We start from the raw sequence: 18,992 nt of genomic DNA, 5'->3' as shown, positions 1-18,992 counted from the left end.
ACCAAGAGATTCTATTTTGTCTATCTTTTATTATTTTAGTTTCTTTATTGAATTTAATTACTAAAAATCTTTTTCTTAAAATTTGGTTAGATTAGACGTTGACGATATTCCAGTATTAAAAGCTCTTGTGTCCTTGGACGACCTCGGTATCTTACCATCACTATACTACGCCAACGATGGGTGCACTTGCCCTAGCGTGAGTGATAGTGTTATATCGTGTTTTATAAATTTAAAGCTTGATAAACGAGTAAAAGTGCTTAAAAATATCAAAAATTATACCCGCTCGACACCACGTCATAAAGCAAGTGGTTCTGGTTCAATTAAGTAAGGTGTTACATCAGTAAACCTAACATTCCTCATTTTTGGAGTAGCAACTTCGAATGCCCCACCAATCTAAACGTTAATCTTGATGCTTTCTGCCATTCGATTATGATTGTTTCTTCGTTTGATCAAGTGGGGGAGATTAGGCTTTGTTCTTCTTATGCGAGAGTGTATGAGATTAGGGTTTGGTTTTTATGTTGTCCGACTGTTTGTGTGAGGGGTGAAGTCTTTAATGTCACACCCCGACCGCGTAGAACAACAAACCGTGGTGGAAACGTTGGGGAGTGGAGCGACAGAATTATTGTTTCACAACACATGGATCAAAAAGTTTCGTTTTATTTAGTTATTAAACGTTTAACATTCTCTTGAAACAGCACAAACAAGTTTAACATATTGTCTATCATCGTGTTATTAAGTCACTAAGGCCTTGTCAGATCCTAAGTGAGCATGCATCCTAGTCACAATCAACATCATCAATCACCACCTGAAACATATGTGAAAATAAAGTCAGCAAAGAAATGCCGGCGAGCACATAGATTTTGTGAGTGTGTCAGATTCATGGTTTGTATATATGTTGCAATGCCTCGTTTGACTATAAGAGTCGATAATTGAAAACCTTGTTTTGAAAAGTGTTTAGCATTGCAATATGATTAACCAACTCAAAACAAGTTGGTTATAGTTTTATAAAACCTCGTTGCCATAAATCTAGACTAAAACATTTGTTTATGTAAACCAGATTGTAAATCATTCTCGTAATAAAACTCGTATGGTTTATATCATATAGTAAACATCGTTGCGTGTCATCGTTTAAAATCGTTCGTCTAAGTGAACTAAATAATGCCACGGAATGTAATATGATAAAAGCATTTATATATAAGAAGTACTAGCGACGTATCAAACATGCTTTTATCACATTATACTCGTCCCGTTATCTAATCACATACCAAAAACCAATCGTTTAAATCGTTTAACTCGTTCATGTTATAAGCCATCGTTCATTTGTTCAAATCGTTCATGTTTTAATTGTGAAAACTAACTTTTGGTCGTCTCGTTGAATACATTCAAACATTCGTAACTCGTCCATCGTTCAGCTCGTATTAACAAACCACCAAAGGGTAAGTTAACAATCATCAGGTTCAGTCATTACCCACATAACCCTCATACATAACCATGGTGGAAGTTTGATAACGGGATTTGTTAAATCCTATGGTACCATAACATACTACTGGTCGGCTTGATCATTGTTAATGAATGTCATTCGTTATGTAATAACGTCCCAAACAAGTTCGTTCACATTATCGAAATCGTTGTGTTTAATATAAACCATAGTATTCGTTTTTGAAAACATCGAAATCGTTTAGCACATATGAATCACCTCAAAACAATTGAAAACGGTAAAATAGGGGAACTATGTACTCACATTGAATTGCAAGGTATCCTCGATTAACAAAGCTCGAGTAAACCAAGGAAATCAAGTGGCACCTAGTAATCGGATCACTATGTTAATAAATCGACACCTAAATCGGAAGATCGGGTAGAATGAGGTCTCGTAAACCAAATGAGTATTGGAAGTCATGTGATATGGTTTAACAAAGCTTACATTATAAATCGGGACCTATTCTAAGTGCTTACAACCTGTTATGACTCATTAAGGTAGTCTACGCTACTTTAACGTGTCGTTCGCACGAATGCGCATTCGAGACGCCTAATTAGTCCTATGACAAGTATTATATGCCCTAACATGTTTAAATATGTTGCATAATCAATTTAAGTGACAAAATTTAGGTTACATATGCTTAAAATCAAATTATGCATGAAAAGGGGATTTTGGTCATTTACCTAAGGCATATAAACTAACTATCATACAACTAATTAAACTAAGTGACCATAAGTTATAACCTCGGAAGGTTATTCCCTATACAACTATGGTCACAATATATGTTTGGTCGGATCCTAACGATCGACCAAATGGGTCGGGTTCGAAAGTCTAAACGGTTGTCAAGACCGCTTGACTTACGACCCTATACAAGCACTATACTAAAAGTGACGAGTTAAAAATGTTAAAACATGTTTAACTAAGTTAGAAAACAGATTTGATATCAAAACAAAGTGTCTTGATACCCGAAAATAGTTTCGTCGCAAAATGCACATAATCGGCATTTTGACCTAAACTTTGACTCGTCACTTCGACTAATCGACGTGGTAATCAGTAGGTATAGTCACAAGGGACTATAACCATCGTGATTACGCTCACGTTGCAAAGTTAAAATGAACTTTGTCTTGACCAATTCATGGTCAAAGCAGAAGTTTGACTTTCATGCTTGAAAAGCATAAACAAGCATGGAAGAAGCTTACAAAGGTGTCCAAGCTAGGAAGAATTGAACTAAAATTATTCAGGTATGAAGCCTTCAACAAGTGAGAGCTTCAACTTAGAGCAGATTAGATCAAATGAGCAAGGAACTTGGCAAACTTGATGGATATTTATAGGAAACCTTGAATCATTAGAATGATTACATGTGTTTTTGAGCAAATCAAAGCTTGATCTTGGCCATACACATGTTACCCATAGTTTTAAATACAGGGGAGCACAAAAACAAGCTCAATGTATGCTAAAACCATGGTAAAAATCAATGGAAACAGGCTGCTGAACCAGATTCAATGTTTCTGCCAGATGAGGTTGTCGCGCCCCGCGTAAGACTCACCCTTGGCTTACGCGGCCCGCGATGGATCTTTCAGAAATTGTCAGTTTTAGTCCCTGCAAGCTATAAACTTTGTTTTTGATGCTTGTAAGCCCAGTTAACCCCATTTCAAGGCTCTACAATGAAGTTAAAGCATATGGAACATGAAATATGCTTGAAAACATCTTGGATGTCGGTTCGTTTGGTCGTACGGTCACGTTATTCGGTTAATTACGACGAAAACTCGAACGGATGCGAAAACGATCCAAATTACGCGACAAGTAGTATTTTTGCATTCCAATCACTAAAATAAAAAATTTTAATGATTACAAAAATTTTTGGATGTCCGGATATATGTTCAGAACGTAAGATATGCGCGTAAATGCAAACTTATGCACTTTTTGATGCTTTTAGTCCCTATTGATTAAATAAGCACATTTTTTGCATACTGAACCCCTCAAAGCCTATTTCTAAGCTATGTAAAGGATATTTAAGGTATGTTTAGCTTTGATCAAGTTCCGGAATGTTTGTTACTATATGAATCGGCATACTTTCGCAGTTTGTCGCAAATAGTCCAGCAATCGAATAAACTTGTTTTCGACACACCAAACCCTTCAAAACTTATTTCTAAGTTATGTAAAGGTTATTTAACATATGTTAAGCCTATGTCACTGTTCCGGAGTGTTTGTCGCGTTAAACTGATTACGTTTACGCATCAGTTTGTGTATAACTTTCCAGAAAGCGATTTAAAGCTTGAAATCGAACTAGAATCAAAACGTAAAATCATCAAACACAAATACAAAAACATTGACACCAAAGTACATCGTTTTACTGATAATCGATATTATTTTACATCGTACATCGTTTACAGAGTACAAATGTCACATTTAAGTATCCATTGAATGTGGTTGGTCGGCGAACTACGAATAGTTTGGCTTATTAAAATCCATCATTCCTAAAATTAATATATACGCATACAAACACACTTTTACAAAAAGTTGTAAAGACTTATTATGTAGTTCATACAACAAAGTCATAAGATAAAAAACAAATTATCTGATTATTTTGTAATAAGCATATCCAATGCCATCTCCCACAACACATTTTATATAATTGATTATCTGATTGTGATTACTTAACATTACAAAAAAAAAAAAAAAAAAAAAAAAAAAAAAAAAAACCGGTTTTAAAACACCCCTAAAAGTATGTAATCGTCTTTACATTTGTGTGTTGTTATTTGGTATACAACAAGTAGTTTTCGGTGGTCGATCAATGGGTGAATGGGAACAAAAAATTGTTGTTGAAGACGAATACAAGTACTTCAAGGTAGGGCTGGCATATCTTATCATACGCGACATGTTAAGATACGAACACGACATGAAATCTTATCGTAACAGTTTTTCCAAACATGAACACGGCCTAATAAGACACGAAAAACTTTATAGTGTATGATATGACCTGCTAAGACACCATGATCCTTAAAAAAAAACCATAAAATGGTTCACAAAAATATTAAATAATGTGTATATACATAATCCTTATCAAAAATCCATAAAAATCAAATCAAAACATCCACTAAATACAATTTCAAGTTCCCATATGTCTCTCTTCTTAAATATTCAATTAAAAAAAATCAAACCAGCACACAAATAATTAGTCATATTAAGCATGTATAATTGGACATAAACCGATTCATATAGTTTTATCAAGCAACATCACTAAACAGATTCACTTATTTTTAGCAAGCACCACTACTTGAAGCATTTAGAGTGAATACCTTATGATTGTTCTCAGAGAATTCTAAAACATCTGATTCACGACTAATCAAGCGACATTATATCTTTTGTTAGCTCATCTACACTAACTTGGTTAGAACCTACAGAATACAACAAATATATACCATTAATATAATAATACGTAAAAAACTAACAAAATTTTAAAGAAATGGACATTCAACAACCTCCAAATAGCCAATTTTTTGTGCAGATTAGAGCCCAAACGGTATCTTTACTAAGGTGCAGTTTGTTTTTTAAGAGGTAAAATGTCTGTAGTCTGCGGACCACATCTGCAAACATCTGTAGAAGAGGTGGACCAAATCTCTACAGTCTACAAGAAGAAGGCTGTTTGTTTTTTAACGTATGTAGACTTCTAAAATAAACTGGTGATGGTGGGCGGTTGTGGACAATGGGTGGTGGACAATGGACCGTGGGTGGTGGTGGTAGATGGTGTGGCGATGGACGGTGGTGTTGTTTAACCCTCTGCAGACCTTAGAAGTGGATGGGGCAAGTCTGCACCAAGAAGAGCTTACGCAGACGTTTTTAATGAAACGTCTTCGGAAAACAAACAGTCCACACAAATGGTAATGTCTGCGCGGCACAGACAGATTTTTTACAAAAACAAACACCACCTAAGTGAACATCGATGTTCAATTAATACAGTTTGACTTGCACTGAATGTAGACTCCAATGCAATAGCAGATACCAGAATTTCCAAAACGTCTCTTGCCATCATCACAAGTGCGGGATATCTGAACTCGTTGGCTTTCCAAAAATCCAACACATCAAATTATCGATTCCTATCAACTCCTCCGAATACAATTGCAGTTATTACTTTTTGAGTTGTAAAATCTTTACTTGTGTTCAAAATCATAAAAATGAATAATAAAAAAAATAGTTAGTCAATAATTAAAAGACAATATATAAACAAACAAATAAATTACCTTAAGTCTTGCTATGACTTCACAGGCATGTGTTGAATTATCCCTTATATCCTCACCCACTTTGGTAGCATGTGTTGTATCCTCACCGATATTTAACATAGCATATTAATTAGAAGTAGAATTAAAAAAATATCAATATTTGTATATTCACAGTTTCCACTCCATATACTTGTAAATAACTCCAATCCATAAAATACAACTTGTATCTAGGATTCTAACACCTATGGCTAATATAAGACTCCAATCCATAAAATACAATTTGTATCTAAGATTCAACACCTATGGCTAATATAAGACTAAAATCATACCAATATTTCTAAAACTTTGCTATTTTTTTATTTACTCATCATTTGAACGCATATCCTCGTATAAAGTCAGATTAGCCACAAACACGTGTGGATAGTACAAATTTGCAGTCGGATATTTGGTACCCGAAAAAACATTTGTCACATCATAAAATACTCCAAGAAAAATACATATTTTTTCGGTCTCGTCCCACTCATTTGAACAATGTTTATAATTAGAATCATTTTATTCTAAATGGCAAAAGGCACGTCGATAATGAAGGGCACTATCAAGTAATAAAAAGGTAGAATTCCACCTAGTAACACGTTTTGCCTTTAATTCTTTTTAATAGAAAGCAACTGAAAACAGTCCAAAAACTTTTCCTTCGTTTGTTGTGAACCTTTTACATACCTGATACTCTCTATAACTTTGTAAACACTCATTAATTGCCTTTAGCCCATCTTGCACAATCAAGTTCATAATATGTGCACATCTCAAGTGAAAAAAAAAAAATACGCTTATAAACAAGTGATGATTTTGTATTCAATTGTTCTCTCAAAAGCTCAATGAAAGTGTCATTTGAAGAAGCATTATCTAAGGTCACATGGAATATTTTTTTCTATGTCTCATTCTATTAGAATAGAAAACACATTTTTACATAAAGCAACGCCAATACGTGCTAGTGACATAAAAGAAAAATGATAAAACTCTCTTTTGCAAAAACCAATGTTTATCCATAAATTGAACTATAATTGCTAAATACCCATCAGTAGGGATTAAAGTCCATAAATATGTAGTTAAGCATAACCTCCCATGTGATTCCATAAGCATGTCTTTTACCTTTTTCTTTTCCTTTTCTTTCTTAAACTTTTTTTAGTAAATTAGATTTTATGGTATTCCTAGAGATGATATTCAAACCGGATTACAAGTACTTAAACAAATCTCTAAATGCCTTATAGTCTACAAATGACAAAGGCAGTTCATGCCTCACAATAGCTGCCACAAAACATTTCATAGAACGTATTTTGACTAAAAGTAGATGACTTTAACTTCATATCACTATTTGAAAGTAGTTGACCAACATCTTTAAAAGTAGTACCAAAGCAGGATGTTATATAGCAGGAATTATTTCTTGTACCTTGCTTACTACTATACATGATAACATTTGTTGCATTTGTATGGAATCTTTCCACCTACTACTTTAGTTTAGTAAAGTATTTGTCAAAAGCTTTTAAATAGTGACATGAAATTGAAGTCTTCTCAACACATAACATCCTGCTAAATACTACTTCTAGAGATGTTGGTCAAATGCTTTTAAATAGTGACATGAAGTTAAAGTCTTCTACTTTAAGTCAAAATGCGTTCCACAAAATGCTTATAGTTGCTATTGTGATGCATGAATTGCCTCTATCATTCGTAGACTATAAGGCATTTAGAGATTTGTTTAAGTACTTGCAACTTGATATGAATACCTTTTCTAGGAATACCGTGAATCTAGTTTACTAAAAATGTTTAAGAAAGAAAAAGAAAGGGTAAAAGACATGCTTATGGAATCACCTTAGAGGTTAGGCTTAACTTCAGATTTATGGAATTTTTTTGCTAGCAATGGGTATTTAGCAATTACATATCATTTTATGGATCATTGAGTTTTGCAAAAGAGAGTTTTATCATTTTCTTTTATGCCACCACCTAATACTAGTGTTGCTTTATGTGAAAAAGATGTATTCTATTCTAGTAGAATAGGGCATAGAAAAAAAATTTACTATGTGACCTTAGATAATGTTCCTTTTAATGACACTTTCATTGGGCTTTCGAGAAAATAACTGAATACAACCACTTGTTTCTAAGGGTTTTTTTTTTTTTTCCATTTGAGATCTGCACATATTTTGAACTTGATTGTGCAAGATGAGCTAAAAGAAATTAATGAGTATGTTTACAAAGTTAGAGAGAGTATCAAGTATGTGAAAGGTTCATAACAAAGGAAGGAAACGTTTTTGGATTATGGTCAGTTGCTTTCTATTAAAAAGAAAAAGGGGTTAAGGCAAGACGTTGTTACTAGGTGGAATTCAATCTTTTTCATGCTTGATAGTGTCCTTTATTATCGACGTGTCTTTGTCATTTAGAATTATGTGATTCTAACTTTAAACATTGTCCAAATGCATTAGAGTAGGACAAGATTGAAAAGATATGTATTTTTCTTGTAGTATTTTATAATGTGACAAATGTTTTTTCGGGTACCAAATATCCGATTGCAAACTTGCACTATCCACACATTTTTTTATGGCTTATTTGCCTTTACATGAGGGTATGAGTATGAGTCTTATAAAAATGGCAAGGCGAAGTTTTAGAAATATTGGTATGATTTTTGTCTTATATTAGCCATAGTTGTGGTGTTGGATCCAAGATACAAGCATTATATCAATTGGAGTTATTCACAAGTATATAGAGAGGGAAGCTGTGAATATATAGATGTTGATCAGTTTTTGAATTCTACTTTTAATGAATATGTCATGTTAAATGTCATGTTAAATGTCAGTGAGGATACAAGGGATTATTCAACATGTGCTTCAAATGCTAGCAAAGGGAGTGAGGATACAATGAATGATTCAACACATGCCTATGGAGTGAGAGCAAGACTTAAGGTAATTTATTTGTTTGTTCATATATGTTTATATATATTATATTTGCCACCACCACCACCACCTCCTCCTGATTACCCCCACCCCTCTTTTATTACCACATTTTAGTCAGCTCACTTCTAGATCTGACATCAAGAGGCGATTTTAAGTTATTGAGATAATCAACTAATCAAACCACTTCACAAAATCAAATCTCTAATACAACCAACAAAGTCATATAAAGAAACCTACCATCGCTGCGCTAGAATTCAATCAGATTTCATGGAACAATTTCTTCACAAAATTTATCACTCTCTTAACATTCAACCAACACCATAACTCACAACCACAGTGAGACCATCGTTAGGAATGGTGGCCGGCAACCAACAAGATTTCCAAGACGACTTTCAACAACAACCACAACCTTTAACCACCACCACAACCACAACTTCGCCTCCGTTTATCAAAAGCATATTCTGAAGACCAACAAGACGACCTGACTAGATTCCGGCTTGATTCCACCTCCGGATCCAATTCCGGCCGGGCATTCTCATCACTTCCACTCTCCAATGAGAATGCCCCAACAATGAGCACTAACGAATCTAACGGTAACAGTTACACGACTCTTACGATCGATTACTCTCCTCAACGTCGTGTTCTTGGTCTTCGTGCTCGGAAAACTGACTCGAATTGCAGTAGTTTAGGGTTAGGGTTTTGAAAGGGCGGCGGCAGACGGTGTGGGTGGGGACGATGGTTGTTGGTGGTAGATGTGGGGGTGGATTTCTGAGAGGTGGGGGCGGTGGCAGATGGTGTGGGTGGGGGTGGCTGAGGGGGTTGATGATGGGGAGGGATCTTGAGTTTGTGAGAGAGAGAGAGAGTTGTAGAGAGAGTGTGTGAGTTGTAGTTAGTGATACATATATGTATGTATGTATATATATAGGGTGGGAGTTGGCTACAAAGTCCATTTTCCTACAAAGTGTACAAAGTCATAAAACATCACAATTTTAGTCATAAGACACAATCAAAACCCACAAATAATAAAGTGAAGATTACTAAAACGTCATATTTGTGGGTTTTGTATTGTGTTTTGTATGATAAGGCTTTGATTTTCGAATGACTAACATTACTGTGTTTTATGTTGATTATCATGTTGTGTTTTATATTCATAGTTCTACGATGGTGTGTTTCAAGTTTTTATGGACTGTTAGGGCTTGGATATTGTGTTTTAATGATCTTCACTCTGTTATTTGTGAGTTTGAGTGTATTTTATGGCTGAAATTGTGGTGTTTTATGACTTTTTACACTTTGTAGGAAAAATGGACTTTGCATTCTCATCACCTCCACTCTCCAATGAGAATGCCCCAACAATGAGCACTCACGAATCTAACGGGAACAATTTCACGACTCTTACGATCGATTACTCTCCTCAACGTCGTGTTCTTGGTCTTCGTGCTCGGAAAACTTACTCGAATTGCAATAGTTTAGGGTTAGGGTTTTGAAAGGGGCGGCGGCAGACGGTGTGGGTGGGGACGGTGGTTGTTGGTGGTGGATGTGGGGGTGGATTTGTGAGAGGTGGGGGCGGTGGCAGATGGTGTGGGTGGGGTGGCTAAGGGGGTTGATGATGGTGGAAGGATCTTGAGTTTGTGTGAGAGACAGAGAGTGGTAGTGAGAGAGAGTTGTAGAGAGAGTGTGTGAGTTGAAGTTAGTGATATATATATACATAGGATAAGGATCATTACAGAACACTAATTATTACGAGAACAAAAATGAGTGATTCATTTTGTTCTGCGTGTTCTCGCAATATTTAGTGTTCTGCATAGAACCTTCCCCTATATACATATATATATATATATGTGTGTGTGTGTATGTATATATATATATAATAACAATAAAATGGGTAAAAAGATCAAACTACCCTTGGGTGATCAGACTTAACAAAAAATCTAACTGGGTTAGGGCCAAGGGACGTAACGTGCAAGATTTTAACACGTTATGTACAAAACTCGTCAAGTTTTGCGTCAAAGGACACCGCCTGAAAAATGACATATGTTTGTTTGTATTTTGTAGGTTCTAACCAAGTTAATGTAGATGAGCTCACAAAAGATACAATGTCGTTTTGACATTTATCGTGAATCAGATGCTTCAAACTTCGTGAACAATCTTAAGGTATCTACTCCAAATGCTTAAAGTAGTGTTGCTAAAAATCAGTGAATAATCCTAAGGTGCCCACTCCAAATGTTGCTTGATAAAACTATATGATTCAAACAATTAGTTTATGTCCAATTGCCCATGCTTCATATGACTATAATTATTGTGTGTAGGTTTGATTGTTTGGAATTGAAGATTTAAGAAAAAGACCCATGGGAACTTGAAATAGTTTTTAATGAATGTTATGATTTGACTTTTATGTATTTTTGTTTTAAGTTTGTTAAGGATTATCTATTTATGCATTATTTAAGACTTTTGTGAACCTTCGTCGACTTTTGTTTCACTAAACAGGATCCTTAATGACTATACATCAAATATGTAATAACAGGCCGTGTTCGTGTCTTAATAGGTCGTATGATACGTTGTTAAGTTTTTCGTGTCTTAACAGGTCGTGTTCGTGTAACCTATTTATTATCAGGTTTGTGTTCTTGTTTGGAAAACCCGACATGATAAGATTTCGTGTCATGTTCGTGTTTACCTATTTCCTGTTCGTGTCTTAACAGGTCGTATTTGACACAAGATGCCAGCCCTAAAGATTAGGTCCTCAGCCCTAAAGATTAGGTCCTAAAATTGGGTCCTAGGCGTAGCTCATGGACCTGCTAACGGTTCTGCTTGGTTCTTGCCAAAAGATGGTTATCAGTTGGTTAGACTACATGCACAAATTAGTTTTATATATATTATCGTGCTCATAGTGTTAACCTACGTAGCACAGATACGAGATTGAAGTACGGGGACGATACGGGTACGGGGAACGGCAAAACTCAAAAATACAAGATACGCGTACGGCAAAAAAAAATAATATTAAAAAATAAAAATATATTAAACAAGTCCCAAAAATAAAAATATATTAAACAAAGTCCAAAAATATATTAAACTCCAAAAACACTACACAACCATAGGTAATTAATTATCAATAATCAAAACATTTTCAAATTCCGGTTCATCTAGCGAAAGATCAGCAACCTCCAAAAACCCAACATCTACGATGAATGATGAATACTTGAAAAAAGATGATGATCAGACTTGTTGTACGTGAATGTTCAGAATAGCATATATATTTATAAAAGGCCAACGTAGCATATATAATTATAAAAGGCCAACGCATCTATAACTGGGGTAGCCCAGTTGGCTAGTTTCACCCTTTCTCTCCCCAGAGACCCGGGTTCGACTCCAGGGATGGTCACCAGCCACCCACCTCTTCCACGGGGAAACGGATCGACTCGGTATAGGGTATTAACCCCCAGGTGGCTATGGGACTAAGCTAACCTGCGGAGTGTCACACTCCGGCGGTTGGGAGGACCGTGGAATATCCCCCCCCCCCCCCCCCCAATTATAAAAGGCCGACTTACGTATTTGGAAGTTAGAAGAGCGGTTAAAACCCTAAATATTTTAGGAAACGTCCCCGATACTCAGTATTGGAAGTACCCAATATCGGGTACGTTTGGAAAACAACCCCGAGCCGTCCCCTACGCGTTTCCATCCCCGGGACGGGTACTCGATGCAATATGCCGTCCTCGTGCTTCATAGGTGTTAACTATAGATTATATTATATACCTATAGTTATATAAGTAACAGACTCAGTTATGCTCGCAAGCCTAATCTGCATACTTTACACTCGTAGATACTACCCCTGAAGTTTGTTAAACATCCTTTAATTTCAGCCAGAGTTTCTTTAACTTTGACTTCAGCTTGGTAGAGCTTTTACGAACCTATCAGGAGCGATACAAATAATTTACAACCGTAAGTACTACCCCTAAAGGTTAGTGCTTCAAGGAAACTAGTTAACATACTTGGTTCTCATTCATATTCATATATACTTCGAGTATTCTCTACATATATCTTTACTAAGTTAGGCATCAAGGTACTCACCTTTTCGCAACCTAGTCCTGAAAGACATTATGGTGACGTGGATATTCCAACATTTTTTTTTTGTACCGATCAAGCACCTTTGTTGATATATGCTTACAGTCATACAAGCCGACCTCTGTTTACTGCTACTTTAAAACACCAGAGTAAAGCCGGTACTCTTACCTGTCGATTAAAATAGAAAAAGTTAAAAAAATTGCATTTTCTCCACAATAAACGGCCATGGATTCGAAATGGAATCATATCCGGTACAAATTTTACAGTGCATTTACCAGGAATCTTGACTCATTTACCTACTACGATCGATTTGATTTCGGTTATGTTTTATTTCAAATAGGTCAAATAATCGCCAAAGTTAGCTAAAAGGGGAATGGGTCAAACAAGTTGAGTGTCAGGCAAAGTCTGTTTCTAATGCCTACAAAGTTGTTTTATGCAAGTATTTTGGAATAATACTTAAAAAATTGTTTTTGAAATCATAAGTAATAACTAATAACAAACTAATTTTTTAGGAAAATAATAATAATAATAATAAAACTGAAAACACTGACTACCGGTCAACCCAACCCCATGCGGTTTGTTTTGACTCCTACTAGAGAATGACCTGTTTCAACCCGAACATTTTTTGATCTACCACCTGACCCACCATTGTACTACTTTAAATACTATACATATTGCAAAGTTGAAATAGAAAATCAGATAGTACACAACCGTTCTTAACTCGTAACATCTACACAAAAAATCATACGACTCTATGATAATGCAAATTTATGTTCTAGCTCGTAACACATACAAAAAGTTTCTTACAATTCAGTCTTTTCAATCGACAGATAAAAAAATAAAGGGGAATTGGCCTGTAATAATACCAACTAGAGGTCATTGGCCATTGACAGTCCCACCTTTGAATATTCCCCCCACCAGTCCCACCTTTCACCTATTTTTCCTACATCGGTCGAGTTAAGCTTTTTTCCAAGTTACAAACAAATTTTTAGGGCTTTTGATCAGAACGACGATACAAATCCATTGATGTAAAACTTACCTCGAAATGGTGCTCTAAATGACTTGATTTTTGTTAATTGGAAATTTAAACACCCGAATTGAAGTGCGGTTTTCATCGTTTGGAGCACCGTTTCGAGGTAAGTTTTACATAAATGGACTCGTATCGTCGTTCTGATCAAAAGCCGTAAAAAATTGTTTATAATTTGGAAAAAAAAAAAACATAACTTCGTTAAGTTTTTTTAACGGGGGACCGGTGTAGAAAAAATAGGTGCAAGGTGGGACTGGTGGAGGGAATATTTAAAGGTGGGACTGTCAATCGCCAGTGACCTCTAGTTGGGATTATTACAGGCCAATTCCCCAAAAATAAATTGAATTTCAACATGTGTAATATATAGAGGTGGGAGGCCGAGAGTTGCTTAACAGTCAAAAAACTAATAACAAACGACACACATATTATTCTTGATCATGTCAAGTGTGCGTACTATGTTATACAATCTGCCCGATATAGTATCTGAGTACTGTAACTAAAATCTAAAAATTTATCAGAAAAGTAACTTAGCTGTGCATAAAGGCTCTAGATGTAAAAACTTATTGAACAATTGATATGATCATATCTCCTTTGTATGCAATTTATTTTAATTCATAATTAGTTCTTACATAGTCCACCACTGGTTTTTCTAGAGAAAATGAAACTAATTAAAGAATTGCGCTAAGTTAAATGGCAACCTAATTTGATCATATATAAATGGAATATAGATTGTAGCTAAAGGTGATAAAAAGAAAGATATACGTCTATTATATCATCTAGACATCTAATTCATATACCTTTGAATTACCTATACAGTTCTTTTGTCATTTTTATAAGAATAATGATCAATTTGCAACAAAGTACAAGAATGGCGTATAGGAAATACCAAACTACTCACCTCACATACGGCAGTTGGTCTGTATCTGAACCCTGGAGGATGTTTGCTTCAAGCTTTTTTAAATTATTACGTACAATTTCAACTTTTGAAGATAGATATTCGTTGTGCCCATCAACATCTTTCATTATAGCAAGAAGTTGTTCCCGATACGATGCAGTTAACCGCTTCTTTACACGCAATTCAGCACTTAGTTCCTGAATTCTCTTGTCTTTCTCATCCTACACAAAATTGTTGTGTATATTTTCATATTATGCAAATGAAATTACATATATGCATAAGTCACTGCAAACTTACAAACAGGGGTCGTCTCTGCAAAACCGAAACACGAAGTGGATGGTTGTGTTCCTTTATAAATTTCCTGACAACCCAATTCCCGGGTTTCTGTCGCTTAACTAAAATCATTGCCGCACAATTTTCTCTACCCTTATTCTTTTTCTTAACCGTAACGGTCTCCTTTTTGTGATTTTCTATATCCCCTCTACATCCAAGTCCGCGAGAAATAATCGTTCCGTCTCTCTCTGACTTACGGGAAGATAAAACACGGGTAACGAAACCAACCCGCCCTGCGTAATCATCGTAAAACGTTCTTGCTGCTTCGTCTGATTCAAACAGCATACCCTCACATGGTTCTTGATTTTTGTCAGATTCACACGTATTTAGTTCCCCTTGCGCAGGTAGCTCTGTCTTTTCAACGTCATCCTCCGATATAGTTTGTTGTTTATCCACTGAGAAAAAAAAAAGAATACAAATACATATATGAGTATATAACCATCCGAGTTGAATACAAACATAACCTTCTGAAACTCAATATTCACAAGAGTTTCCCTACAAACTTAGGGCGTGATTGGGTGTGTGTTTTGAAAGCTTGGTTTAAAAAAGCGCGAAGCGCTCCGAAGCGTTTTGGTTCCAAAAGCTTTAAGCGAAGCTTCAAGCGCGAAGCGAGAGCTTCACGTATACGAAGCGCTCCATATTATATATAATTATATATAATGTTAATTTTATATATATGTATAAAAGATAGCTATCCATATTAAATATATGTATTTTATAATGTTAATTTTGTACTTTTATGCATAAATTAAAAAGTTTAAGGACCAAATGTAAACTACTGAAGATAGAGGGGGTTAAATGTTTAAATAGACAAACTATCTTTACACTTTTTAAGTAAAAAGTTAGAAGTTTCAGGGACTGAATGTAAACTAATGAAAGATAGAGGGGTTAAATGTTTAAAAACCTTAACTTATAAAAACCCTAAAAGCCTAAAAGATACGCAGCCGCATCTCTCTTCTTCTTCTTCTTCTTCTTCTTCTTCCCCCTTCTTCCTTGTTTCCGGCTGAAAGCAACTCCGTCGCCGGAATTTGTCGCCGGATTTCACATAGGAAGTCGCTATATCGTCGATATAAGGTCGATATGTACCTTGTAAAGACTGTTGGGCTTAAAAAATGGCCCAAATGGTGATCTGATTGGCTGGAGGGTCGCTTCACAACTTCATCGCTTCGCCGCTTAAAGCTCGCTTCACTTCGCTTCACGTAATATAACGCTTCAGAGCCAAAAAAGCGTTTTTTCCAGCGCTTCATCACTTCAATCTCGCTTCAAGCGCGCTTTTTTAAACACAGTTTGAAAGTGATTGTGCGGTACGGAATAATCAGAATCAGATAATCAGCTGTAACACGTACTTATGCTATTTTAAGGTTGTGATTATCAGATAATTAACTTTATAAATGTGTGCCAAATTCTGATTATCTAAGAGCTTGACATATCAAATTACAATTATGGTCATGTAGTTTCTCTGCATAATAGAGGCAGGTTAAAACTCTCTTACCATCCACGGATAGCCCTTCGGTTTCATCGTTACAAGCAACCGCTTCTTGCTGACAGGTCGATTGTGCTCTTCGAGTAGGTGTTGGATCATGACATAAGGAAGACATTTGTGCATCCTTCATGTTCAGGCAAACCAGTATTAAATAGTAATATACACCAGAGAGTAACATGAATCAGGCTAAAATCATAAAAAAAAATTCAATCTAATCTAATGTTGATCTACAAATAAGGTGACATTCAAATGTACATAATTGAATTTATCACAAAAATAAATAAATTAATAGATACTATAAAATGAAAACCTAGAGCAAAGGTGACATGCAGACTGAATACTGGATAAATGTATACTGGAATCAATACAATTCTTGAGAAATTTAGGTTGTTTTCAAGTTAACTGAGGCATTTTTATTATTACAAATTTATCTTTGAGAAAGATGAATTGAATCGTTTAATATTATACGCATTTGATAGTGTTGTAAAGGAATAAGTGTGAGAAGAAATTAGGAGATTAGAACTCACAAATTAGACTGTAGAACTGTAGAAGTTGAAGTTGAAGGGAGCGTACAATTGAGCAATTTAACGGTCGCCGGTGGTGGTGCAGTGAGCTTCGACGGTGGCTATGGCGGCAAGTGAGCAGCGTGAGACAGAGAGACAGCTGTAAATTAAATGTATCGAACCCTAGAATTTTTATACATAATAAGAATTGGTTATATGCGTGGATTCCTCGGGTTGAATAAATGTAATATTTTTTAGCAAATAATAATAAAAAGTTATATTTTTAAAAACTCTCGTGTAATACACGGTTCAATAAATGTAATATTCTTTACATAATAACATAGCGTTGTTCGTGTTCATTCGGTTCGTTTACAGCCTTATTTGTGGAGGGTTCTTGGATACTTACATGAATGTTTCCATAGAACCTCCTAGTTCCTAAAAACATAAACTTAAAAAAATCGTATAGAATTATCCTCTTCTTCTTCTTTTTTTTTTGTAAATTACAAGTTTTGTCCTTTATGTTTACACTAAATTGCAGGTGTTGTCCTTTAGCGCAAAAGTTGACGAGTTTTATACTTAATGTTTCAAAATCCTACACGTTATGTCCTTTGGCCCTAACACAGTTAATTTTTTAGTTAAATCTGGTCATGTGTCTTGCACATGAGGGCACTTTTGTCATTTTATCTCCTCGGAGACTATTGTGTAAAATGTTTTATATTTAGAGGCTAGTTTCTAAAAAATAAAAAGATGTATAAAGAAGCCTTCTCTCTTTCTATCAGATGCGCTCTCTCTCTCTCTTCTCTCTCTCGACTCAAACTTTCTCAGATCTGGAGGGTGGGTTTAGCGGTGGTGGTAGATTAGATTGAAGGTGGGTGGGTGGTTGATGGTGGTTGTTGGCGGCGGTGGGGGACGATGGGGGCTGGTGATAGCATGTAAAGGCAGTGATGGCTGGTGGTGGTAGGGTGGAGGTGGTGGCAGGTGGTGCCGTGATCTCGTCGGGGGTTAGGATCCGACGGTCGAGAATGCATAGGATCATCAAATTGTGTGATTCAAGGTTAAATGTGTAGAATTGAGAGGATATGTGAGGGTTAGGGTTTATAAATTGGGGGTTAGGGTTTGTTGCGTCAGAATCTTTGTCGGAGGGAGAGTGGAGTATGTCGAATTCAACGGGGGAGGCTGAAGTCCAGCAGCGGTGGCGGTGGGTTTTGAGTGTGGGGGTTCAATGGTTGAGATTGATTGGGTTCATATGATTTTTAATATAGGTTTGTTTTTTATTAAATTATTTTAAATAAATAAGTAAAAGGACTAAAATGTCTTTGGGTGATCAGATTTAACCAAAAAATTTAACTAAATTTGGCCTAAAGGATATAACGTGTAAGATTTTGGAACATTAAGTACAAAACTTGTCAAGTTTTGTGCTAAAGGGCAGCGCCTGCAATTTGATGTAAACATAAAGGACAAAACTTGTAATTTACTTTTTTCTTTTTTCTTTTTTTTTTTTTTTTTTTTTTTTTGACAGCAAGAAACGAACTACATTAACCAACATAAAGAACAAAAACAACCCAGTAAGGTGCTGGGAGAAAACAAACTTAAGACACCAACTACCACCCTAACAAAACACCAAATAGTTAACAGGCAAGAAGCATACTTTACACCCACACAGCAGACAAGAAAAGTTAGAAAGCATACAAAACAATGGCCAAATAACTACCCTTCAAGATATATATAAAAATGCTTCTGAAGAGACTGAATGTATGAAGACGCATCACCACTCGAACTATGATATTTTGCCTAGATAACGATCCTTGGCCATGATAATTTCGATCCCATTGATCCTTTGAACCTTGGTTCCAACCAGCTAGAGCGACTAGCATACAAAACATTGGCCAAATAAACACCCTTCCTTGAGGCACCCTTTGAATATAAATAAAAAATGCTTCCGTAGTGACTGAATGAATGAAGACACAACACCACACGAACGATGATATTTGGTCTAGATAAGCACCTCAGCCTTGAAAATATTGATCCCATAGAGAGTTCAACCTTTCCTAAATTATCT

At 35.7% G+C, this 18,992-nt stretch overlaps 1 protein-coding gene across 1 annotated transcript; it reads right to left on the bottom strand.

Annotated features, from left to right (window-relative positions):
* Positions 1-12,465: 12,465 nt before the first annotated feature.
* On the bottom strand, positions 12,466-17,111 carry LOC110878794 (protein FAR1-RELATED SEQUENCE 1). The gene is made up of 5 exons (XM_022127157.2): positions 17,004-17,111; positions 16,440-16,554; positions 14,912-15,342; positions 14,618-14,835; positions 12,466-12,860 (listed from the first exon to the last, which is right to left on the bottom strand). The coding sequence occupies exons 2-5, from the start codon at positions 16,543-16,545 to the stop codon at positions 12,857-12,859; spliced, it is 759 nt and encodes a 252-aa protein (XP_021982849.1). The 5' UTR covers positions 16,546-16,554; positions 17,004-17,111; the 3' UTR covers positions 12,466-12,856.
* Positions 17,112-18,992: the final 1,881 nt, after the last annotated feature.

Source organism: Helianthus annuus, chromosome 1 (assembly GCF_002127325.2).
Source record: "Helianthus annuus cultivar XRQ/B chromosome 1, HanXRQr2.0-SUNRISE, whole genome shotgun sequence".
Taxonomy (NCBI): domain Eukaryota; kingdom Viridiplantae; phylum Streptophyta; class Magnoliopsida; order Asterales; family Asteraceae; genus Helianthus; species Helianthus annuus.
Note: the sequence above shows the minus strand (reverse complement) of the source record. Positions and strands in the feature narration are given on the sequence as shown.

What these genes read in the sequence shown, in the direction of transcription:
- LOC110878794 (XM_022127157.2), bottom strand. Translation starts at nt 16,545, where the DNA reads ATGTCTTCCTTATGTCATGATCCAACACCTACTCGAAGAGCACAATCG. An exon ending in CGAAGGGCTATCCGTGGATG is followed by an intron (nt 15,343 to 16,439) that starts GTAAGAGAGTTT and finishes TTTTTTTCTCAG; the next exon opens with TGGATAAACAACAAACTATA. An exon ending in TGCAGAGACGACCCCTGTTT is followed by an intron (nt 14,836 to 14,911) that starts GTAAGTTTGCAG and finishes AATTTTGTGTAG; the next exon opens with GATGAGAAAGACAAGAGAAT.